We start from the raw sequence: 27,459 nt of genomic DNA on the forward strand, positions 1-27,459 counted from the left end.
TATAAATTATATAAATCCATGATTTAAAGTCAATCTAGTGCGTTTTTTCAGCAGTCTGTTTTACAAAGTTAAAATATAAATTATATACTTTAATTTATATAGGTACTATGTAAAGTATGATATAGTTATGGCACAGCTATTTAATGTAGATATAATAGAATATTAGAGGCGATATATAAGTATTTACATTTATACTTTTGTAATTTGACATAGAATTAATACCTGTTAGAAAGTATTCAAAATAAAGAAAACATGAACATTCCAAATAAAATAAAAATGCCTATATTAAGTAATATAAATACGCAGACAATTTAGAACACATTTCATACATTCTAACCAGATATATTTAAAAAAATAACATGAAAATTGACTAAAATTATTAAGCCCATAGATCACAGTACGAAACATCATCGACAAATAAGGCTTTCCTCTCTAGCGCCGCAAGCGCCGTGCGGTGGCGCTAAGAACAGTTTGCCATTAGCACACGCGCACAACTGGTAAATGTTTTGATGATGCGAATCATGGGCATGTGGGGCCGAGGCTGGCAATGGCAGTGCTGACTTCAATTTCGGCATGTATATGCTCGGAGCATCCAGATGTATCTGAAATTTTAGCTGATTGAATAAAATTATACCTGTTTGTGTTTTTACTTTTATCTTTGTTACGTATTAATAAAGAAAATCTAATATTTCTGAATAAAATATGTATTTTATTGTTTGTACTTGACCACCGATATATTTAATATAAATGAATAAGTATTAAAGCGCTGTTCAGTATTTTGTGAAAACATAAAATAATAAATACTGGTAATTGAATAATTAGAAGTGCGATTTCTAATCGATTTCTTCGATATTAAAATCTATATTAACGAAAACTTATACAATGTATAATCGTTAGAAGTGATCGTCATTACAAGTAAGCATACTTACTGATCCAGCGACAGATTTTAGATGAAATGTGGTGAGGCAGCTGGCACTAATGTCCCCAGCACGAGATTCTAACGCTATGTTCTGTGCCGCGTGCATCTCCAATGATCGTGTTGGAGATTCTAGGCTAAAATAATATATAGTGAAATGTATTTAATAAAATATGTTTAATAAAAATAACAAATATTACAAAAAATAAAAAATAACGTGAACAATACATTATAATAGTGTTATTTGTTTGTATAAACTACGAGAAAGAATAATGCGGCTTCACCTGCATAGAATCCATTTTCTCTGATTCCCGTGAGAAATTCCAAAAGTCCTTTCTTAGCGAATATCTACCCAAACACTGTAAGTTATCCACTTGATATTTTTAAGTTTGCAACATTTTAGTGATGAGGTAGTGAGTGATATTTCGCTATTTAATTCATAGAAAAATTGAAAAAAGTTTTATAATATCGTAAGAGATGAAGTCACAGTTATTTATATAGTTAAAGTAAAATTTTACAAGTTTATAAATTAGTATTAATTTAGACTTTGGTAGTTTAAATAATAGTACTTTTTTTTATATTTATCAGACATCTAAAGAACTTTTTTAAGAAAGCTAAGTAACAAAATTAGCCGTGATAACTAGAGTAAGCAGTAAGAACAAACAACACTCGTTCACGAATATGACGGATTTAACGAAACATACCAAAACCTGTACTATGTGAAATACTACCACTGTTCTGTATGAAATAGATGAGTTAAAAATTGTATTATCAGTGCATAATTAACTTACATTAATTGCTTTGATGGTGGCGCCCGCACTAGTGGCGTTTGCGCAGCTGTGTGTAGCGTCACACCCGCAGGACTGGCGACGGTCAGGGAGTCAGCCCCGACAGTGACCGAGTCCTGTCCCGCACCTAATAGTAACGCGCCCCGGGAGTCACGCACCTCCAGCCTCGCTACGTTTACTTCCAAGCGATCATGACCTGAATATATCACATTATATAGAAAAATATAACCATTAATAACCCATAAATGTACTCATTACTGGACTCAGAGCTTTAGTCGTTAAGAAAACTTTTAAACCGTAAGAATGGCAAACAAGCTGACGGTCCGCCTAATGGAAAGTGGCAACCTATAGACATGAACACTGCCATGTTAAATAAAAATATTAGTCTACTATTACCACAATTTTTACTTGATTTAATAATGATATACAAAGATATTAATGTTGCGTAAAATAATAATGTAATCCATACATATTATATAATATATAGATAAAACTTATAATTAGCAATGAAGGTCGTGCTACAAATAAATTTTAAATCAAATAACAACTTACTTAAATATAATCTACTCTGCAATAATCCATGAGGATCTCGTGTGGAGACGGTAAAGTTACGAGATGACTCTATGGAGATGGGCTGTCCTCGACGCGACTTGATGCTTGAAGTGAACAATGAATCAAGTACTAGAGCCTGCCCCAAAAGTTGCAAGCCCCCAGGTACTATGCGTAGCTGGCCCATGCCCTCCTACGTACATAAAATAATAAATATATTAATCATAAAACATTACAGATGAGACAAAAAAGACAATTACATAAGTGAAATAAATTTAATAATATAATTACTTTCATGAACACTGTATGAAAATAAAACCAAAATTAAGTTTTTGAAAACAAAGTCTAATTAATAATAAACCTTCTTATTAAAAAAAAAATAAACTTTACAGTTCATGAGAACTATATACATAAATTGGTAGATTTGTGTAAACAAACATACATATTATTCAGCATAACATCATAAAGTTAACCCGATATGTTTGATATAATATTAACAAATACTCCGGTTGGTGCAGTTATAGTATTAAATATATTTAACGTTCTTAGTTTTATTTAAATAGGTATATTATAATAAAATTTACAGAACAACAACAAAACAGTTTCGTAGCAGTAAAATTTATGTTACATGAAGTATAGGTCTCAACCGCGCGATGAATATAAAAAAATTTGCAGGGTAGTATGGTGACCGTTGCGCTGTACTAAAGTACACTGCTTTTCCGCTACGTTTTATGCCGGCCCGCCATTGTCTAGACGTGTATTAGTGTTAACACCATTGCATTTTCAATTTAAAAGATCAAATCTTTAGCGATTTTTTTATAGCATTCATCAAATATATAAAATAACAAAATGGCAAAACATTATACTTGAGTACAAATACCTTCTTGTAATAACCAACACTGTCATTTCATCCCGTGTAAAAAAAAAAATTGTGTAGGATTAGTCAAGTAAGTATATTTTCAAAAACCTAACGTAAGAAAATTAGTGCAATCTTCATTAAATTTAATAAAATTCTCACCGAATTAAAATCCAAAACTTTAAGAACCCATAACGTGAGTGCAAGATTAATAATCATCATAAACATGAGTGCCATGACAAGAATGTAAAGGCATTTCTTCCGCCATCCGTAGATGCCAACTTTGAATTGGCTATTATAACTGTTCCTGATCGAGTCGGCCTTTGTGTCCCGCCCCGCATTGTTGTTCAGGATTGGCTCCGGGGTGATCTTGTCCGCATAAGGTATCCTGCAACAAATATTTCTTTGAAACAACGCCAATAGATTGTTTACAAAACTTTTATCTTCCTTTCCGATTTCAATAACCGTCTGTAAAATCTGCAAATGTCGGTACAATTACTGTACTTTATTTATGATACGAAAGAATTTCCACTATTTAAGTATATTATACAAGTATACTTTTTTAACACATTATATATTTAATATTCACTGAAATTTGCAAAAGGTTTTTGATTTACATTTATTTTATTTTGTAGTTATTTTGAGTATATGTCCTAACTTCATTTACAACGACATCGTTTATTAGTATCAATGAATCAAAACTGCCAAAATAAAATACGAATATTTGGATAGTTCCGTGTAAAGATTTCTAGTTGTATATTATATTCGTCTAATATGATTTGAACGTCTGTTTATTTTGATACCACAGCATCATAGTGAAAAAGTTTTGTGTCGTAAAACTTCACTGTTAAAGAGAAGTCATTTAATATTAATATTATAAATATGCAAGTATGTAAGTATGAAACATTAAAGATAATTCGATCATCATAAAATTTCGCATATACATAGTACCTGCTTGTGTTATAAAAAACAAAGATAAATTTTTGTCATGGTAAATCAATATTCATCGATCACATGAACAAAGTCAAGGTTTCAGCTAATAATTAAATAATTAGGAAGCAGCATTTAATTCTTTAAAAAAATAACAATTTGTACTACGTATTAAATATTTTTTTATATACAATTTAACTTCGGAGTCCAACCAGGTGACCTATTCTATGCCGTGTGCTCGCGACATAGAATAGACCACCCCTTTTTTTCTCTTGGATGTAATAAAAGGCGACTAAGGAAGGACGAGGGATGAGCAGCAGCATTCCTCGTTAAACGTCTCCAAAGCCTCACTGCAGTTGCCAGCTCGCCTACCAAGCGTGACAACTACTAGAAAATCCCTCTAGGGGAAGACTTATGTTCAGCAGTGGACAGCTAAGGGCTGATGTGATAATGATGATGAAACCTCTGACTATCGAAAAGTTCTTTTTACAATATAAAAGTGTATTTTTTATAAGTTATAGATTGTAATACCATAAATATATATATAGACCAAAATCTTCTATCTAATATGTATATAAGATCTCTTATATGTTCATAAGAGTAGGCTTAATACATTTGTGTTGACTACTGTTGACATTTCCAATTTTCTGTTGTCGGCTCCAAGCTTGGCCACTAGACACCGCGCCCTCCCCAGAGCATTGTTCACATTAAAATATCACGCTTTTATTTCTACTATACATGAAATGCATTCGGTGGAGTTGTAAAGAATACGCGTATATTTTTAGGTATTCAAAATATAAATTAAATTAATAATGATAAATCATATTGAACAAAGTTATTTAAAATCTTTTTGTATTTGCATCTTTTTTTTTGTATTAGATATTTTTAGTAGTTGACATTTTTGTTTTTATTGTTGTTTTTCATTTATCATTTACAACATTATTTAAAGTATAATAATGTTTATATGAGTAAGACTAGTGTTTAAGAATTACAAGAATAAAATATGTCATTAATTATAAATCAATATTCATTAATACTTAAGTATATTTAGATTTATTAAATATTGATATTAACCAGTAGAGATAGGCATTTTTACTTAGATACATATATACTCATATGTACGTAGATCTGGTATTTGTAAAACTGACCAGCGTCAGTGGACGAGAGCCATAAATTTGCAAGGATTCGAGCACGACAGGGCACTCTGAAAATTCTCGTAAGGATGCGGTACTGGTCGCTGGTCACCGTTCAGTATATGATGTCAGAGATATGTATACCATGCTTGCATTTTCACATAACTCTATTAAACTAAGATTGTATGAACCTCTTGCAGTAAAATATGTTACTATGAAAGTAACTAAATCCATTTTTTTTATACTTATAATGGCAAACAAACTCTCGGTACATATTAATTGACTTTTTAATTAAGAAAGAAAAATGTATATAACTGTATTAAAGCTTAATAAGTAAAATATAATAAATTAATGAATTTATTGGGAAATTTCCAAATTAAAAGCACTATTAGTAGCTCGTTTTTAAAATGAAACAGTGGGACGGACAAACAGATGAAGTCACACCTTTAAGCTTTTTATCATTTTGAGCAAGCTCATAGCACTGTAGTCTGTAATTTTCATGATGCTGTTCATATCTATAGGCATCGATTACTAAATTTCATCAGGAAAACCGTTAGCGTGTTTACCATTTTTTTTTTCAATATCGATAGCTAGTAATATTTATGTTAGAATTTTCAAAATTACAAAAATAAATTATAATAATATCATATGAAGTACCTAATAATAATCTATAAAAATAAATTGCCATCTCCTCTTATTAAATTATTAATAAACTATTAATAATAAAAAGTACTATTTTCACCCGGCTTCTAAAAAGAAGGAGGTTTTCATTTAGGTTCTGTTTCTATATTTGTTGCGTCGTAACTTCGTCATTTATGAACCGTTTTGGAAAATTCTTTTATTATGAAAATCGTTTAAAAAGTTCAGTTTTTAAATAAAAATAACTAGTGTTGCCACGATTGAAATTAATTTTTCTGTCAAACACATTCTTAAATTATTGTTATATAAATACAAATTACTAAAAATGATTTCATGCAATCAAAATTTTTATAAAACTAAATGCAAAGTACTAGATTATTGATCCTTTATAAGAAATGTACTACTGACTGACGCCAGTATTTGTTAGATTTATTTTTTCGAACATCCAGTACGTTGTTTTAATGCAAACATAACGAATCGTCGAGGCGGATGTCGCAAGCGGGATTTACCCTAATCTTGATACAATAAGGGGGAAAATGCTACGTACCCTCTCTCTGTACTAACTCGTGTTTATGGGACAAACAAGTTACTTGCAGTGATGCATGTTACACGATAAACATATATTTGTAAACCTATTACTTTGTAGAAAAAATTCTGTTAACCTTTTAGTAATTTGGTAATAGCATATATAACAAAAATGTTACTATGAAATTACTATTATATTATTATTTCAATTTTTCAATGATCCGTGTATATTTTTTTGTTGCAATGAATTGTTGCAATTTTGATTGTCATTTTATAATAGAAAGTTTTATCATCATATTTGTTAATCTTATAATTAAACATGGTTGAAATTGTTTTTTTTTTTTTTTTTTTGTAAAAAGATATTTTTAATTAATTTAATATTATTTATATAATATACACTCCTATTATATGTATGTGCCCACTCTAAGGTGGCTAGCTTAATCAAAACAGTTAGTAATACGTAATATACACGAACGTAAGGAAAAAAGAAAACGTAAAATTTAAACGAAATCTATGTGGAAGCGTTTCTACACTTTATCTCTCGGTCCAGTCTCCCAACACGTTTGGGGGGTTTACGAGGCATTAGAAACCAATTACACCAATAATACTCCCACGTTCGAGTTGCCTACTTTTTTCGAATCTAATCGATATCAATCAATAAGTTGAGTTGTATTGCTTAGACAAAATGTTCTTGACAAATTTATTATCATACAACGGATAATTATTTAAAATTTCCAACTAAATCTCCGATGATGTAAAACACCGATAACAAACCAAATTAATTAGAGTGACTTACGCCTGCCACGTTGGAGTCTAACTATCCCATTAAAGTTTAGAATTATAATTTATTTTCTCAATTTACGATACGAGTATATATTTACTAACCCTATGTTGTGGGGGGAAAGTGATTATCAGAAATGGAGTCTAACAGCTTCTCTGCTTGCAATTTACCCTATCAGGTCAACCTCTATACGGTTCCCTGGAAACCATCGTGGTTAATTCTCGTGAAATTCTTCACGATAGGCTGACTGGTCATCCTCACTTATCATCTCCCACTGATGCCCCGCCAATGTATACTGATAGCGCAGGCGGAGTTACCACTTCATTATCACCTATTAAAAAACCTTATGTTGTAAGTGACTAGTTAACATTATAAATATTTCGGGAGTACAATATGGCTATATTAAATACGTTACACTGATAAAAGGTATAAATAGGGTGAAATCTAATAAATTCTCGGCGCGGAAACGTAAACGATGAACGTAGACGGGCACGTAGCAGTTGTAGCCCGTAGGCGGGGTCCGTAGCCCGTAGCGGTGTAGTGGCGTAGCAAAGAGCTCGCGTACCGCAAATGAGCCTTATTAATCATCCCCATCATGGCACCTCGACCTCTGAGCTTCCTCTGTTACCAGATTCCTCTTATAGAAATCATTTTTCCTCTCCTTTAATGACAAGCACATTTATAACATAAATAGATATATACAGAAGTTTGAAATTAAATTATTCAATTAGTATATAAAATAAGCAATATATTAAGTTAGAATATAACCTACTTGTATATTAAATTTTGTTCAAATATGTTTAATCGTTTAAAGATAATTGAGTAACAAATATAGATGTTTAAATAAACATATAAATATCTTTACTAATTTCTACATACATAATTTCTATGAAATTTAGTACACGAATAAGTTATATCCTAACTAAACATATTGTATATATTTGCGGGAAAAGTTGCGGAAAATAACTATTTTATAATATTGTTAGGATCCGTGAACCATGTCGTCACTGTGGCCGCTCAAGATGGCGTGTGATCACATGTCGTGATATAATAAAAATAATGAATATTTGTATAACTTTTTTTCCTAAAAGAAAGAGAAACTTTCAAAACGCGATTTTTTCTATTCATCTATTAATTTAAATATATTTGATGAAAACTAGCGGTTCTTTTTTTAGAACTAACATAAATAAATAAAATATAACAAGTGATTATAATATATTAATGATTGATATTTTATATTCATATGTATATGAGTATAATCGTATATAAATGTAAAATAAAATATAGATATACATTAATACTAAAAAAGTAAACGAAAATTGTTCTCATAAAGTTCCTAAGGTACATGATATAGTAAAACTTTTTTTTAATAACATAGAGAGCAAACGAGCATGCGGCTCGTCTAATGCTAAGTGACTACCGCTGCGCATAAACATCCGTAACACTAGAGATATTGCAGGTGCCGGCCTTTTAAAAAAGAAAATGCTCATTTCTTGAAGGTTATGATGTCGTATCGGTTCGAAAATACTACTTCTGGAAGTTAATTCCAAGACGTACGTGGAAGAAAGTGCGTTGAAAAACGCACGATGGAGGACCGCCACTCATCCAGGAGGTTGGGATGGATCTTTATTTTGTGGCAGGTTATTCGGTGGTGAAATTCAACGGTGGTGAAAAACTTTAAAATAATTTTAAAATAAAATCAACATTTAAAGCAATCCCTGCTTCTCCTTACATCCACAACCAGTAGCTTCATAAATTGATAAGTTGATATATCATTTATCGTATATAGTTGATAATGTAATATACTATATAGAACATGCAGTCATGGCTGAATTCGCAACTCGTAACATTACTATCTAATTAGATAACGCGTAATGGAACAAACCCACTCGTGTCGTGTCGAGGATTATAATTGGTGATTATTATCTATCTAGCCTATGCCGCTGACTGTGTAATTTTTATTTACAATTGATAAGAAATGCAATTACATGAAAGTTTCATTCACAAATTTATAGTTTGTTAGCAATTTAAATTAGACTATCAAATTTATATTCATGATATTGTTTTAATTAAAAATTTTATATTACATTTATCAAATATATATGACAAACAATAATTTCAGGAATCGGTAAAAGAATAAGTAAATAGATATTCCTATGCCGTACTACATTTTTCTACATAATAAAATAATTATCTAATTTTGTTGTAACTAAATCTCATGTACAAATACACAAAATAAAATTTGGCTAAAACTTCTTTTTTGTACTTATCTAAACTCTCAAAAAAATTATCATATATATATCTTTTTGCAAAATTAATAAAATATTCTTACCTATAATATATTAAATAAAAAATTGACTTGTTGACCGACAAATTAACCCATATTCGAATTTAATACTCTTTTTTTATATACAACTTAGAATGGCAAACAAGCTGAGGCCCACCTGATGGAAAGTGGTAACCGTCGCCTATAGACATGAGCAGTATTATGGACATAAAAGAGTACACTGTTTCGCCCATAATATCCCCCATGCGTTGCTATTCCTGAGGACTCAGGTGTTAATCCTCTGTACCCTGTAAATTTCCGTCATATCCCATCCTTCAAACCGAAAGACAGCCATGCAAACACAACTGCTTCACGGTTGAAACACGAATAGGTCAGAGGTACCCAAGCAATTGACTTTTGTACAAAGTCTCCCTCTGGTAGAGAACTCGATCTGGAAATATAATTATATAAAGTTACATAGAAGTTTGATAATCAGGCTACGACTGATCAGTTTTTAAGCGCAATTTTGTATGCCTATATACAAAATTGCACTCAAAACTGTTCATCAGTAATCAATAATAAAGCCGGATCACAGCATACAGTATTTTAAAAAAAATATATAGTTTGATTTGAATTGGATCACGTATTAGAAGCTACTAGCATATTAGAAACTAGTCTGGCATTCTGAATTTAATGAGTAAAGCCGATGTAAATGATTACTATGTATATTCATTAAACGTACTTGATATCATTTGTTGAGTATACGTTAATTGAGCGTTTCATCAGGCAGCGAGTGCGGAATGCGCGGCCGTCGCACATTCGTTAGCAATATTCCACTAACGAACCAAACTAATGGCTATTAACTTGAATAACGTAGCACTTTGCGTTTCGAATGCCGTACCTACGCACTCTGCTGTATGATTCCTAGATTTTACACAATCGCATTAATTCTTTATAAAAACAAAGACTGATTCAATTATACGTGTATTTGTAATATTTCTTAATGATATTAACTGCATATTATGTTTAATTCAACGAAGTAAAAAATAATAAGAATTAACCGCATATATATATACTACGGCCGTATACATATCATCATATCAGCAACTTCAACTGTCCACTGCTAAAAACAAGCTTCCCCCCCCCTCCCTTTGCTAGTCATTGCCATGTGGCAGGCGGATTGGCAATCGCAGTTAGGTTTTGAATATGTTTAAAGAGGGACGCTCGTCTCTGACGCTCTTAGTCGTCTTTTACGACATAAACATATACAGTGTAGATATTTATTTATATAAATAACGACAAGATAACAGTAATGAAGCCGCTTATATTCTTTATTCAATAGAAATATTTTATCGCATATATAATAAACTATCTTTTTGACTATTTGTTTTTTAAATTAGTAACATACTTTACAAAAAAATAAATATCATCTAAACAAACTACTTAGAATTTTAAATACGTTCTCTAATTCTTCAAGCCGAATACGGGGTGTGATATAAGAAAACCTTACAGTATTTCAGACGTCACTTCAAGGTAAGCTGTATAAGCCTACACAATGGGAGTGCCATAAATTAAATTTCCAATTTGCCAATGACGTATCGCTAAGGCAACCTAAAACGAGTAACACGAGGCACCAAAACCGACTTGCTTATTTTAAAATTTAGCACCATTGCACCAGTTAACTATTCCTAAAATCTTTAGAATCATGAATCTCTATGATAAATTAATAAAATACAATTTTTGTAAATTGAAATTTTGAAGGAAGATGCGAACATATCTACGATCACTGCAATTTATTAACTGCCCACTTCTGAGACTATATATGTATTTCTCTTTATAAGAGAGGCACATTAAGCATTAAAATTAACTTATTTTAAGTTTTGTTAACTTTTCGTTATTTGTTTCACTATAATAAAGTGTCTATTAACATATCTTTTACCAAAAAAGAGCCCGATTCAATAATGCAGGATAGAAAATCCTGGAACTGCAAAATTGAGAAAACCGATTCCACATAAAGTGATAATTAGCTAAGGACAAGAACAAGATTGTTTTGTATACTGACTGTTCTTGCATTATATCTTTAACTGAACTCAAAATTATTAATACACAAACATCCAAATAACATGAAGGCGTGTATATTTGTGTATATAGATACAACAATATTAAAAAAAAAAAACATTTGGTCATACCAGGTATTATTATACCTATATCTTAAATTATATATATAAAGCATCCAGCCTGAAAAACTTTTTATCAGCTAATTGTCAAATTAGCATACTTGTTTTTTATCAGTGTTTTGTATATTTACGCATAAAATGTATCTTAATGTATTAGTTAATAAATAAAATGACTGTTTACGCATTAAAAGGATGCAGAATTTATAAGATAAAACAGATATAGAAGTTATAAAGGAATCACTTATAACTATTTATCACACAAAATTGTTTGAAAAAGTTGGCGCGTTTTTCTCGGAGCATTTCCCTGGCGATACTCTATCTATATAATCTAAGATCTATATATTATAAAAGAGTATACTGAAATATAAAAATATCACGTTACTAGTAACCAAATAAATTTAACTTAAACAGCGTATGACTTATGCTTATGTTCAAAATTTATTCAAATTATTATTTCATACGCGAATGTATAAATAAACATTCTTGCTTCAGAAGTTCGATAGTTTGGAGTTGCATGCAGCAAATGCAACGCAATGCTCCATTATGTGGCCCATAAATCAAGTGCATTGAAATCTCCTTCCTCTTTCGTGTCGGTGAGCCATCGCACGGAGCGACGGATATTTGAACCAATGCACCACCGAGCCCTATCTCGATACAACTACATAGGTACATCTACAGGTAAATACAACTGAATTAAAAGAAGTAAAAGTATGAGGAATGATTTACATTCCTATTGCGTACTATAGTTTCATAGAAACAAATTAAAATATTTATAATATCTAGATTAACTGTAAGTTTTTACGGATCGTAACAATGTAATTTTAATCAGACTCTTATTTTCTTCTATATCCTGAATCAATTATTACTCATTAATTTAATAAATAACAACATGTACGTATATTTTCTTATTTCAGTTATAAACTATCCCGCAGATTACTCCACGTAAACCAATAGAGAAGGTATCCTATGTACTAATTTAAAATGTAACGTATCCGTATAGCAAATTTTATTTAAATCCATTCAGTACTTCCTGCGTCAAAGAAAAGCAAATATCCATCCATCCAACATTACAAACTTTTCTTTCAAATTAAAAGGATTTTACAATTCTTATAGTTCGAAACGATATTAATTACGAGGAAATCTACTAAATTTGTTATATTATACGAAGCCAATAAGTCTTTATGATAAGGTAATCGAATTACGTCAAGATAGAAACAAGTAGAGTTCTGATATCTCTGCGCCTACAAAAGTAGAAGAAAAGGCATGAGAGTGGTGATTATAATAATAATATTTGAACATTTTTACATAACTATCTAAGAAATGACTATGGAAATGTAAATCAAATGCAAGGGTGCAGTGCATAGCTGTAGATTGATTGAAGCAATGTCATATTCATGTTCGCACAATGGCCGCCCGACGACCGGCGGCATTCGGAGGTAACATCCATTCACTCAATGTTACTCAATGGCTTTTGCATGTTACATTCTGCACTTAGACTACATTCGAAGTTGTCTACATATATTTCTGTCTGTGTGACATCGTAATATCTGAGAATACAAGAGTATGTGAAATGTGTTTGTATAATATGCTTTTAAAGAATAAACTATTTTAAAAAGTGTGCCAGTCAGTAAGTAAATTTTACAACACTGTTGTAAACCGCACCAATTCAGTTATAAATAATAATTAATATTCAGTGTCATCATGTTAATACTACTACTGCTATTACTACATACTATACAAAACTAGTTCTAGATTTTGTTTACTATTTTTTTATGTAAACAAATCTATGAATTTACTTACTGAAATAAAATTATTTAACAATAATTCTACATTCTTGTCAAATATAATTAATTATGATAATTATGCATAATTTATTTATTGACTTGCAAAAATAGACAGTTCTCAATTTTCCTCTACCTTCGTCAATTCTGAACTAATTTTGACAATCAATTTAAGATTTACCGTGTAATAATTTTATCATAAAAAATCGGTACTTTTTGTGAAACAAAATGTACTTATATTAAATGATTTTTTCCTCCAATTTTACATAATCTTTGCAATTATACTTATATAATTACCATACATTTATTATGTGCATACCACCTACGTAGTAAGTACCTACGTAAAAATTAATAAAACGTCATATAAGAACAAAACTATATCCAAATTTTGGATATAGCTAGAGTTGCATACCAAAATAATAATTTCCTACGTCACTCTACAGACATGTTTTGAAGTGAGACATGCAAGGTATAGTGAAGCGATATGAGCAGAGGAAATAGGCACAGAGTGTCATGTTCTGGTTAATACCTTGCCTGAGAGACGTGTCCGCCGGCTCAGCGAAACGTCAAAGGGAAATTGAAAATTAATTTATGCCCCTAAACTTCATACACACATAATATCTCAGAGATTGCAAATCGCTTACGTGAGAATCTTGAAAGCCACGAACAAATTATGACTTTATATCTAATACATACAGAATTTAATTTAATAATTTAATTGTAATTACAAAAAAAAATCATTCAAGATTTCATAGTAACATGTTGCACACGCGCAATTTTAATGGTTAATAACCATTATAAATATTTGGTATTTATATTTTCTGGTGGACAAATATTGCTATTATTTTTCTTGCATTCCCGTTATATATTTTAAATATATTTTTAATATGTTTACCCAAAAAATATATTCATCGTTAAATACAGGTAACTTTGAAAAATAAATATCTACTTTTCAGTTGATTTAATTAAAACTTGTTTAAAAATATATTTATTACTCTATTTAAGAATCCTACTTTATTTTCTTGCTAATATTATATATGTGAAAATATTAATATAAATAAGATCTAAAATAAATACTAAACCTATATCTTCATAAATTCTTGCATTAAGTATCGTCGTACTTTATTTTCTTGCTAATATTATATATGTGAAAATATTAATATAAATAAGATCTAAAACAAATACTAAACCTATATACTAAACATAAATTCTTGCATTAAGTATCGTCGTAGAGACAGTGTAGAGACTCAACAAGGACAATAAAATTTATACCAAATAAGCATAATATCAACTTCCTGTAACACTATGGATGTCACATACTTTTCAATTTATTTGTATGGATCTTGTGGCAATCATACTGAAATCAGAAACAGATTTCTCCAATCACAACTACAACCATAAAGCATTTTTATCGTCTTCTATTAGACGAAGGTTTGTTCCCAACTAAGGAAGTCTCAATTTTTAAGCTAACGCAATTAAACCCTAATTATGTATATTCTACTATAAAGTATTTTGTAGCTCTATAATTGTTTAAGTTACAATATATTGGTGACTAAGACTTCTTATTAGATGTCAAACCTAGATTCTACTATTTTTACTACTATATTTATAATATAGTAAATAGTGACATTTACTAATCGAACAAATCCGTATGAGCCGTACCGAACCACACGACATCCCTACTTTAGAATACTTGTAAGCGCTGAACGCACTCGCGGGAGGGCTCGCGGAAAGAGTCGTAAATACTCCCGACGCTGCTCACTTATAAATTAGGATCATAAAGCAGTTGCCGAAGTTTGTTGGCGGCACGACGACCATAAAACAACGCTTACGTCTCAGAGGGGAGAGGCGACGCGACGCTCGTGCCCGCGGTCTTTCAATTTCGACTATTACAAGTCGTAACGTATGTCAATAACGTTTTATTTATAACAAAGGATTTAATATATTAAATATAATTAAATATTTGTTTTTACGCGTGACTTTGACCGCGTACCCAGAAAAAAGTTATTTATGTCCTACATACTACGAATACGGCAAATTTCTTGACGATTGATTAAGCTGTTATGCGGCAAGATATAACAAAGCAATAAACTCACTTTCACATTTGATTACAGTATCTGATTGTGAATGAGTTATTATTTAAGTATAAGGTTTTTTATATACAATCTTATGTTACAGTATATTAAAAGAATAAGTTTCGTTTGGTATAAATATTGTCAAAAAGCATGATGAGGAGAAATTTACCAAAATTATCGTAATCATAATCAATTCACCTAAATTGGGACTAACTGAGAGCAAGTAATCCGGTTGTATTGTATTATATTTATATTATTTGGTATATTCTTTTCTTGTTTGTATTTACTTTACTACTTTATTTTTTTAGAGGGAACAATAAATAGTATCATCTATACATATTCTGTTATTTTGCAGAAATCAGCAGCGGGATTTTAATATATAAATTTGGACATGATAGACTTTTAATATAATGGTTAAACATTGTTATGAGTGTTAGCAGCTGCAATATGTGAATTTCATTTGATCATTCGGAGATTGTGAAATCGCTTGGAAGTAATTCGCAAAGGCGAGTTTGCCACAGACACTCTGCTGCACCACTTTAAGTTAGTTTCAGACGAAGTTGTTCTGCATTCCTAGTACAACTCATACACACTTCCTTATGACAACTTAGTAACTTGTGTTAACTTACAGCTGATCTACAGTTATTCACAGGAGTACTTTAAGAACACTTTTATTTTATTGTAGTCTTCCTTTCATTAGCCTAGAATAAATACTTTTTATGTACGAATACTGCCGTGCGATTCCGACATAGAATGAGTCACCCGTTCCTTTTTCGTACGTGAGTAAGGGAACTTAATAGCGGAGGGTTAAACAGCAGCATCTCTTTTTAAATATCGCCATTGGCTAACTGCGGTTGCCAGGGGGGAAAGGGATGGTTAGTAATGGAGACTAAGTATCCTATTGTTAGCAATATACCCGGCCAGCTCGACCTCCTCGCGGTTCCCCCTGGAAACTATCATGGTTAATTACTTGTGAATTCGTTATGATGGGCTAACTGGCCTGTTTTCATTCTCATTGATCACCCTTCACTGGTGCTCCGCCAGCGTATCCCGATAGCGCAGGCGGGGTTACAATTCCATTTCATTCCATTTTCACCCATAAAAAAAACTGCGGTTGCCAACCCGCCCGCCAAACTACTGACAGAACCCTCTTTTATAGAAGAGGCCTGTGTTCAGCAGAGCAGCAGTTAACCGCCGATATAATGAGGATGATAATATACGAATCTGATGATGATACAGAAAGTAAACTTATGGCAAAGTTTATAATCTATTTTCATACCTACATAATTTTTGCAAATAAATATTTCATTCATTCAAATAACTTCTACTAAAAATGTAATATTTCGACGAACCTTCAAAGAGCGAATGATGTTGAAAGAAATAAAAATTACGTTTCCTGACACGCATTCTATGTACCAACATTGGGAAAACGCCGTCGCAAGAGTAACGCGCGTAAATAATTCAGTCGATACCAAGCTTGCTCTCTGGGGGTGTATATGGAATACTAACATCTGATCTGTGATTGCACATGATAAATCTATTTCTCTTGCCATGTCTATGCTTGTGTTATTTCTTGAGCTTTGTTTCTAGTTGCAGTGTCTGACACCAGCGGTATAACACCGACCTTAATAGGGGCAATTCAAAATGTATAGGTATTCTTAAATTAATAATATACCTACAATGAAGCACTAAAAACACTTCAAAAAAACTTTTAAGACTGATTTTTTACGTACATATTTTTTATTATATATTTATTTTATCCTCATATAAATAACATATTGGACTGAGAAAATATTATAGTCATTCTAGTGTTGCGCGTTATGTTCATAGGTTTTCAATCAATTTTCAAAAATTTCAAACTATGTAAATCTTGTGTTTATCATTTCTACTAATATGAAAACAAATGATTATTTTTTTTATTTTTCCGTGTAATAACTACTGTCACTGTAGCCTAAGGACGCCTGCAACACTAGAGGTATCACATGCGCATTGCTAGCTCTGGAAAAACCTTAAAACAACCTTTTTGAAAACCCGCTATATTGCAGTCTCTAGGTAAAACTTCAACAGAAAGCTCATTCCATAGCCACAACATTCACGGAAGGAAGTCCTCCGAAACCGCACTGTACGCAATCGTTTGAGTTCTAGCATGTAAGAATGATTTCCCTGTCAATGCGATGATAAGAATAGATTTATATGATGACTCTAGCATGATGACCTCGATGCCTTTGAAATGGCATTATAAATTAACACAGGACAGGTATACCTAACGAGATAAAGCTATCTTTGCCTAGTGCCCAATACTTTAGCATGTTATTACGCTTTGTCGTAGGCCGTCTCAGAAAAAGCAATCAAAACTTTCTAGAATTAAAGTGTTTATGAATCATCAGACACGAGGATAAATCAAATAATAATCCTGATTGAGACATTGTCACTACAAGAAACTATTATAATAGAGAATATAAGCAGTGTGAAAATAATCAGTAGTTTAGAATGTTAGTATTGTGGCTGCACAAACAAGTCGAAGCCGGAACTACGTGACACGCAATGCAAACTGCCGCGCCGCCCGCGCTACATGTTTATATCACATCTCTGTTCTTTTGTTAAAGTTGCATGCTTATGCAAAATTTAATAGTTAATATGAGCAGTTAACAGTTGTCTGTCATACGTGTATTATTTTATTTTTTATAATTTATCTAATTTTACTAATATAATAAAATTGTAACTAGACGATATCTGTACATACAAAATATCTAAAAAAAAATTAATATGAGGTGTTTTAATAAGAACAATAAATGTTTAAAAAAATATTTTTAGGAAGTTTGTATGTCTACTGTACTAAATTGGATGCGATTTTCACAATAGTACTCCTGAAGGCCGAACTTAAAACGTTTTAACGTTTCATCTCAATACTACATCTAGATATCTATTTTATTAGTTTTTCTAAGTCTGAAATCCACACATACGAAGTAAAAAACAAAAAACTTATTCTATATAAGTATTCTAATTCTATTATAAATATTCTACAATAATATCTCTTTTTGATTAGGCCTATTCTATAGAAGTAAAAAAAAATATGATTGCCCTATTAAATCCAATACATTATATCTAAAGTTTTACCTTACTGTTATATTCATATCGTAACAATCTTTACTTATCTATACTTAATATAATAAAGCGGGAGAGCTTGTGTGTGTTGATTGTACCAGTACGCTAACTATTGCAACTACCAGTTACATTTTAAAAATTATTTTTGCATTTGATAACAAAAAGAATTCATTGTCAAGAAAAGCTAATATTGCGATGTGACTACAAGCGAAATTGTGGGATATAAATAGTACATATTATACACATTTTCACTCAATAATTAATTGCCAATGAATCTGCTACTGGTTAATTCGATAATCGATAAACCTATTTATTAAAATTATTAATTAATTATTCAATTGTATCCTACCATCGCAATTTCAAGATAGCTTTGGGGTTTGGATTTATTTATATTTTTATATTTCAATTACAATTTTATTTTATATTTTTTATTTAATAATAAAGTACCTGCATTGATTTTGTTAGAACTAACTTTTCTTTCAATACGTTAAAATGTAAATAATAAAATATTTATGATTTAAAAAGCAAAAGTAAACAAACTAATATAAAATCTCAGAGTCGCCTAATAATATCTGCAACGATTTTATACTTATTTTCATGCTTGTTATTCTTGGTATAGAGCATAATTCGCTGTCTTTTATAGACTTTTCGAATAATCAAATTAACTGCCACTGAAATGATTTCGACGATTCAAAATATTTTAATTGACAAACAGAAATTTGTTCCGGAAAATAACGTTTAAATTGTGCTTGCATTTGCGGAACGTTAATTCAATGAATAAATATCGCATCACAATGTCAAAATTCACTTATTATATATAAAAGTACTTTACTTCATATTACGGTATGCCACTTACATGCTATTTTATTTCATGATCCAAAACTTAAACTTCTTAATATTGTAAATTATCACCCAAACAACCAATCTAAACTGAAACATTATGAATAATAACTAAAAACATATGAATTTCTATGTTCATTTAAAAACCAAGAACCTTGCTTTATTCGTCAGAATGCAGTTTATTGAAAAATTCTTCAATACACTTCATTCTGTAAACTTTTAATTCCAACTTTAGACAACACACGGTCTCTTTTGTCAGAGTAAGTCTCCTCTATTATTTTCATCCGTCTTTGTATTATCCGTTTTGTCATCCAACTTTCTACATCCCTAAACCAACATAGGATACTCTTTTTCATGTTTACATCAACATTTTCTTTGAGACTAACTCGTTCTATCAATAATGTGTACCTATCACTAAAGCGATCAACATGCCTGACTTTTCACGGTATTTCAACTTGTTTTACACTGTATTTGTATGATGTAGTCAATAATATGCAAAAGTTTTGAATATATTTAAATCCTTATTATTTATTGCCATTAGTATTATTCTGGCTCTCGGGCTATATTAAATCATATATATTTCCACATAATATAATAATATAAGCAGTACTAAAAGTAACCAGCTTGATAAATAATTAATAAAGATATTAATTGAAAAATAAAAAAAAAATTAATAATGTCTTTTCGTCGATACTCTGTTCTTTCTTTGTACCTGCACCATAAAAGTCTCGGTGTGAAGATAGATAAGTAAATAAAATAAGTAATAAATAGATAGATAATCTTTATTGTTTCTGTCAAAAAATTACAATAGTGAACTTATCATAAATACAAACAATTATAAGAAAATATTATACTGAGAAAACAATGGATGGCCTTATCGCAAAGAACGATCTTTTCCAGGCAACCTTTGGATGGTGAAATGTAATTATAAACAGTTTGACTGGAGGCATAAAACAGTAATCTAGACTATTTTACATTTACTATAGTAAAGATAATTTCGTCCAAAAATTTATATTTTTGGACAGTAGACAGGTACAATGTGAGTCAGATCTATAATTCCTAAAACTCTATTCGCGTGACTCATCGTAATTATCGCGGGAAACTCACTTTTACTTGAATGTTATTCATTCAGATTTCATAAAGCAAATTGTTAGTTTTAGTAAAACTTTCATCCAATTGTATTAGTTCAAAATTGATCGCTAATGTAGTTCGGTATTTTTGATCATTAACCTATTTTACTGTCAATTGATTGCATTAGACTTAATGTGTTTACAAAAAAAATATACAAAACAATACATTTAATGATGTTCCTTTAGCTATAAGTTTACACTTACATTAGAGCTGTGTTTCTCAACGGAACATAAAATTTACATATAACTTATTTGCGCTGGAGGTGCGTCGGCTCGTAAATCTTGCGACAAGGGGATTTCTGTTTGTGAAGTTTCTTTTTTATTTCCACTTTATCTGTGTAACGCAAAGGTCTGTGAATACTCAAGCGCAACTCGGTAACTCGCTCAACTTTAATAAATCAATTTGTACACTTACCCGTACTTATAATGTTCGTACCAAGTATTGTTCGGCACGTGTCGAGGCGAACTCTCTATGAATATGGAATGTGATGAACATGTAGGCACTTCGTCACAAAATGTGTTATCGTATAATCAACGACCAAGGAAATCGTCTTTCGTGTCTTTGTTACTTAACTTGGTTATTCACTTTACAAAACTTTTAATTAGTACATGCCTAGTTACTATAATTAAAAAAAAACCGTACTTAGAGTTTTTATAATCAAAAAAGATATTTATAAGTAATCAGCTACGTCATGCAATACGAACATCTACGTAAAATTAATATTAATAATCAGATCAAAAAATATAAAAGATACTATTAAATTAAATCACCCATATGGCTGTTCTTAATTAGTAGTGGAGGCAGATATATAATATTTTTATAAGCTTCTTAATCTACTATTTTCAATTTGCTTTTATACATTTGTCTTTAATGCAATAAGTTAATCTTATTAGGTTTATTTCCTGTATTAAACTAATTTATGTCTTTTTAAAATGGTTTGTATAGATGGCATATAATATTATTGTGATATTATTTATTTCTTCAATTTAGTAGATATACTTGAATTATTATTCTTTGTCATTAAGCGAAAGTTAACCAACGCAGTCATATAAAAACTATAACTAACACCTTGATCCTCGAACTAATTCTTAAGTTTGCTACAAATATACTCAACGTCATCATCATATTAGCTTTAACTGTGCACTGCTGAACATAAGCCTCCCCTTAGGGGGGTTTACCAGAAGTTGCCACGCTTGACAGGCGGACTGGCAACCGCAATTAGGCTTTGGATATGTTTTAAAAGGGATGCTGCTGCCTAACCCTTGCCCTCCCTTAGTCGCCTCTTACAACACCTACGGAAAAGGAAGGGAGGCCTATTCTATGCCGGGACCACACGGCAAATATATACTCGAACAATCTTAATATACTACTTTCGATATTGTTCATTACTTAGTATCCTTAGTCTATGTTAATAATGGACGATACAGGATAACGATATCGTGAATCTAAATGTCTGAAAGTTTTACAGATTTTGAACGTTTGTTTTTTACATAATTTAAATAAATAATAAATACGTTATCTACTTCTTAGCTCTTCGTATTTTTTTATACTGGAATAAAGACATAACTAATTTTAATTTATATATTGTATTTAAAAAAAAAATACTTATCTATTAACTCATGTTTAAGTTAGTAATGAATCATTACAATATTGAATGTTAAATTTGGTCATACGCGAAATACATGAACAATTGCATATAATAGTCGCGTCTGGAAAATGAATCAATCAAGTTAATCATATTACTCAGTAGCCGACAGCAGAATGAACGTTAAATATAGCAAACACAATTTATGACTTACATGCAACAAAAATTCATTTTCCCATCTGTAAACCTCAAACAACAATTATAACAATGCGAACCCTTTGGAAATACTTAAATGAATTAGACTCCTGTCCACGGCCAAAATAAAATAAGAAGCCGAAATGGTTTTTCCGTTGCTACGTGTCCATTTTGCATCACAAAGTTAGATGTGTTTGTCGTTCTATTTTAAACGCGATAACGCCAACTTTCCAGTCCTCGAAATGTGAATACCTTGTTGTGAAAATGTGACTAACGGAAACTGTACAAGTAACTCCACTGTCCTTCCGCGACACACATTCAGTAGCTCTCTGTGTGCACCCCAACCCCGCGGCCGCTAGACAGTGCCTACGTGGACCATTGGACCATTTCTATTCAAATTTCTTTATTACAACCATCCACTTGCTTTCATACTTTTTATTCGAGTTGAATACTCTCACAATTTTGTTCTTTAGTTTGAATAATGTTTATTTTAAAGGAAAGGATGAAACTGAACTTTAACTAAACTTTGTAATATAATGTGACAATTAAATAAAAATTAATAAGAATGGTAGTATTTTAGAAAAAACTAAATATTATAAGAGAGATAGCTCTCAGTAAAAAAGGAAAAACAGGGAAAATTCAAGGGCCTTAAAGTAATTTATTTCAGATAATTTGCATCTTTGAGAGTCCTGGTCCCGTGTTTGTTGCTGATTATAGTTTTTCTCTTATATTTCCCACAACAAAAACAACAAATGCCTATGATTAACCCCATCAGAAATTGTAACTGTCATGGGTACTTAATATATTTAACCTTTAATCTTTGTAAAGAAAATAATTTTGGCCTACAAATAGACGGATAATATAGTAATCTATAGGAATTAAGTAGGAATTTGTTGTTACTATTTGAGTTATAGAACTCAAAAATATGAAGGAATTGTTCTACATCTTAAAATTTCTTTACCATTTACAAATTAATAACTATTGAATAATTAAAAAATCCTATACATTTTCACACTGGAACACTGGAACTTTAGAATTTTCAATATAAGAGTTACTACTTTCACTTTAATTATACAATTTAAATTAACAATATATCGTGTAGTAAGGATTCTTTTTTTGAACAAGTATAAGTTTGTACAGTAGGCTTTACTAATAAGTTAGTAAATATTAGCAAATATAATTGATACAATATTATATTTATATTTATATAAAGATTAGCAAATATAATTGATACAATATTGTCCATATAAATGTAAAAAACATTTAATTTATGGAAAGCTATGTTTTAAAACACAATGAGATAACGTAAAGAACAAACCAAATGAAGTAACAATAAAACGTCATAGCACTGGTGGAATTTAAATTCTTCTACAAAGTTTACTCTGTCGCCATTCGTTCAGTGGTTACAAACTTTCTTACACTTAATTTATATGAAAATTTCTTTTGCAACAACTCAAAGACGAATGTTTTCAAATTTTAAAGATCATTAATAATCGACTTATTTAATTTTTTTTTAATTAATATACTACTCTAAATTACATAAATACTTTCGTGCACAACAACTATAATAAATTTCGTAATAATATAAAGATGAAATATGTATATTAAATTTGTTAAAATATTGAAACAGCTATCATATTCAAAATGTACAATATTCAAAATATAATTTGGAACATATGCCTGTCTTTCCAGCTTAAAGTACCTATAAAAGTGCATGTTACATGTAAATATTTTTAAACAACGATACTAAATAAATATAACGTCACCCTCACGCGAGTGTAATATTATTTGAAATTCATCACATAAATTTACGTTTTTAAATTATTTCAAAAGAGGATATTTTTTATTTGCCTGTATTATTTTTAAGTATGCAATATCTTCACCAAATTTGAACCGAATAATCTTTTTGCAACAAAAAGGCTTTGCTCCTATGACAATAAGGACATAAGTGTTGTTTATTGGGAAATAAAATGTTAAATTATCATAACACGCCTTAAGTCTTATATGTCTAAATGTGTGATAAGAAACTACGCAAATTTATATATTAACTAGCTTTTTGCTCGCTACTTTGGACGCGTGGATTTCTGAAGTAAAAAAAAAAAACAATAATTCCACCTAAATGGTATGGTATGGAACACTTCTAAATGGCATCTTAAAATGAAACCTACATTAGTTTTTAAGTTAGACCTTCAGGAATATAACTATGAAAACAGATTATAATTTGGTGCAGTATTTTTTGCGGAATGATTGAACAAACACACAGACAGTCAATCAAAATTTCTAACATAAATTGTTTACTTCTATTACTCTTATTAGGACTCCTCATATAAATTTTCTTCAATACCTCCCATGTACAGTTAAATTGTACCATAGATGATGTCTATGGTACAATTTTATTATATTAACAATTTAATTAAATCATCGATCATTTTCATTTTTAAAGTTACATATTTTCAAAGCCTGTGTTGTATCTCACTGACAAGCAAGGCCTTCCTTTTTATTAATAATTAAATTATGAGCTGTGATAAAAATTATACTTATTATACTATTATTCATTTATCTACATTTAAGAAAAGTAACATTGTTATTAAAATAATTTTATATTATAAGCAACAAAGTGGTATTAAATTAATATAAAATTTAAATAGACATTTGCATCATTGCAGAAAATATAAACAAATTGCATGGTTTTTGAAGAAGTAGAGTTAAATTAATAAAAACAAAAGTCAGTAGAAACAGCCAAAGTTCAGTAGGAAATTAATGAAGATTACAAAATTCACGGCCATTGAGTTCCTCGCTTCGTCGAATCTTTGACTCTAAGTTGCTTGTTAGACTAAATTGAGAGTAATAATAGGACTCATTTGTTTGGTTTAAAGGTTCTGAATTTTGCTGTCCAATATATTTCTCCACATTCAAACTGTTATAAAAAATCAACAACGTGTTTTTATAACATTATACCTTTATATTTAATTAGTTAATTCGAGTTCCTAATTAAATTATTGTTAATACAAAAGTAATAAGCATAGTTTAATATAATTTGATATATTCTACAAAAGAAAGTCTTCAGTTCAACTAGATATACATATCAATTAGAATATTTCCTTATTAAATTTTATATATAAATTCCGCTTAATCTACACACATAAATAAGCACACTTAAATCTGTTGCAAACTAAAAAAACTGTAAACGAAATCTCCTAACTACTTGAAGACAGTTGTAAATAAAATTTAAAAACAAATATTGATAGAATTAGTGACAATTTCTTTAAGTTAATATAATACTCACTTTCGTCCTTTGTGGTCAGTGTAGACGATATGATTTCTCGCCGTAGGAGTTTGTCGGGTGCGGCCTAAGGACTGCGATTCCATCGTAGCTATTGAGACACTTTTACAGTAGAGTTAGAAGTTTCCATGCATAACCACGAGAGTGTTAGTCGTTCTCAGCTTCTCCCATCCACAACGAAGCCACACTTCGCAACTGTCTGTTTGGGAGCTGACCAACCGCCAGAATTATTCGTCGGTTATCTGCTCGCTACGTTTAACAAGTTCGGATGGCCGGCTTGTTAGTGCTCACTGTTTTCCGGACATTGTATACACAGTTTCGACTTCTTAGCTTCACGAAAGTTTCCCTCGCTCTGTTGATTTTGTTTGTTAACATTGTCCTATTAGATAAGCACTGTTCTCAGAGATATAAACCCCGTTAGTGTTCATTAGTTTCAGAACGGTTAACGATATTCATTTCGATTGTATCGCTGCCCTTTAAGTATACATTCAGTCTTGATTTTTAATCTTAGATCTGAAAGAGATTATCGGTTTTGACTAATAATACTACTGTTTAATATATTAATACGAAAATGCCAACATGTAAACATTTATATAATTTCTTTTTAATATACCTAAAGTTTATAAGTAATATAATATAAATGGAAATTATTTACCGTACATATCTGTCAAACAACATAACTGTAATCTGGGCCATATTATACAATATATTTATACAAGGAAAAAGGTTTGTATACCATAAAGTATATAAGACTATGTTTACATAAGAATATATTTACCTCGAATGGTAGGCGGAGCTTAAGATTGAGGCGGGCTTATTTGAAATCGACATGGAGGTGGAGTTGTGTCAGTTGTTTATTAATAGCGATAAGCTTATAAAATACATATAGTCTTATAAATATATTTAATCTTTTACCCCTCTTCTTACTAACAAAAAACATTAATTACAATCACTCTGCCAATCACTCCAATTAAACAAAAAGCAAATGTGTACACAAATCACTGGCTAAATTATTTCAGTCAAATATTTTGCAAACGTTGAAACATTTTCTCATTTCATAAATTATATTTCGTAAGACAGTGTACAAATGGGCTTTAATTAACTGGGGAATGTCGGCGAAACGGCAAATATGCTAGGATCGCTCGAACGGCGGGCGCACCGCCGCGCCTTGCCGCGCCGGCCGGGAGTCGTTCTGCTTGCCAACTCTGCCGACGCTACAACTCTGCGTAGCGCTACGATTACACTATGATTTATATACACTCCTATCCATTTTAAAATTATGTTATACCTACATATTTCTGTTAAAGTAATTATAATAAATTAATTCTATTTTTTACATATTTGTAGACTGAATGAAGTAAAAACTTATATTTATGAGAAATAAAGAAGATATCTAATTGATGCTTTCGATGCTTTCAAAATCCAATTACAGACTATTGGCACCCTATAAAAACAACTAATTTGAATCAATCCATAAAATATTAATAAGTACTCACATAATTTCTTCTTTATTAACTGTTGTTTGATTAAAAACTAAGTTCTTACACATATTTTTTATTACATTTTTACTAAACATAATATACTAATAACAGTTATTTTATTATAATAATAGTTAACATAAAATATTTTTTTTTTCCAAATTTAACAAAATAACTTATATTTAAATTGGTTTCAATCTGCGAAAATTGTTACGAAATAAGTTACGGTTTAGCGCGGACGCAGACGAGGAGGCTCGTTCACCCAGCGCCAAGGCTCACCGCCAACTGAACACTCAATCCACTTTTGGTGTATAAAGTTATTCCACACACTTGAAAATGTTCAACCAATTTCAAACCTTATAACAGAACGATTTAAGTTGTATTTAGTTAAATATTACTCAAAAAATCTACACCAGCCGTAGAGAG

The 27,459-nt window shown here is 30.7% G+C and overlaps 1 protein-coding gene and 1 long non-coding RNA gene across 3 annotated transcripts; one reads left to right on the top strand and one right to left on the bottom strand.

Moving 5' to 3' along the window:
- Positions 1-222: 222 nt before the first annotated feature.
- Positions 223-27,306, bottom strand: LOC113509153 (zeta-sarcoglycan-like). Of its 2 annotated transcripts, none has more exons than XM_031907572.2 (7): positions 27,052-27,306; positions 25,559-26,068; positions 3,272-3,497; positions 2,257-2,446; positions 1,708-1,900; positions 930-1,053; positions 223-602 (listed from the first exon to the last, which is right to left on the bottom strand). In XM_031907572.2, exons 2-7 carry the CDS (start codon positions 25,639-25,641, stop codon positions 408-410), a joined length of 1,011 nt encoding a protein of 336 aa, XP_031763432.1. In that variant the 5' UTR covers positions 25,642-26,068; positions 27,052-27,306; the 3' UTR covers positions 223-407. The 2 variants fall into 2 exon arrangements, with proteins under 2 accessions (XP_031763432.1, XP_026748263.1); XM_026892462.3 differs by lacking the exon at positions 27,052-27,306 and adding an exon at positions 26,334-26,991.
- Positions 10,476-13,480, top strand: LOC128200866 (uncharacterized). The gene is made up of 3 exons (XR_008252932.1): positions 10,476-10,916; positions 12,053-12,238; positions 12,475-13,480. It is a non-coding gene; the product is annotated as an uncharacterized LOC128200866 (long non-coding RNA).
- Positions 27,307-27,459: the final 153 nt, after the last annotated feature.

This window comes from Galleria mellonella, unplaced genomic scaffold, assembly GCF_026898425.1.
Source record: "Galleria mellonella isolate WM207_F2 unplaced genomic scaffold, CSIRO_AGI_GalMel_v1 utg300, whole genome shotgun sequence".
In the NCBI taxonomy this organism is placed as follows: domain Eukaryota; kingdom Metazoa; phylum Arthropoda; class Insecta; order Lepidoptera; family Pyralidae; genus Galleria; species Galleria mellonella.

Excerpts from the sequence above, each read along its gene's own strand:
- LOC113509153 (XM_031907572.2), bottom strand. The coding sequence starts at position 25,641 with ATGGAATCGCAGTCCTTAGGCCGCACCCGACAAACTCCTACGGCGAGA. Across the intron at positions 2,447-3,271 it reads AAGTTTTGGATTTTAATTCG|GAGGGCATGGGCCAGCTACG; the intron begins GTGAGAATTTTA and ends TTATGTACGTAG. Across the intron at positions 603-929 it reads TAAAATCTGTCGCTGGATCA|ATACATCTGGATGCTCCGAG; the intron begins GTAAGTATGCTT and ends CTAAAATTTCAG.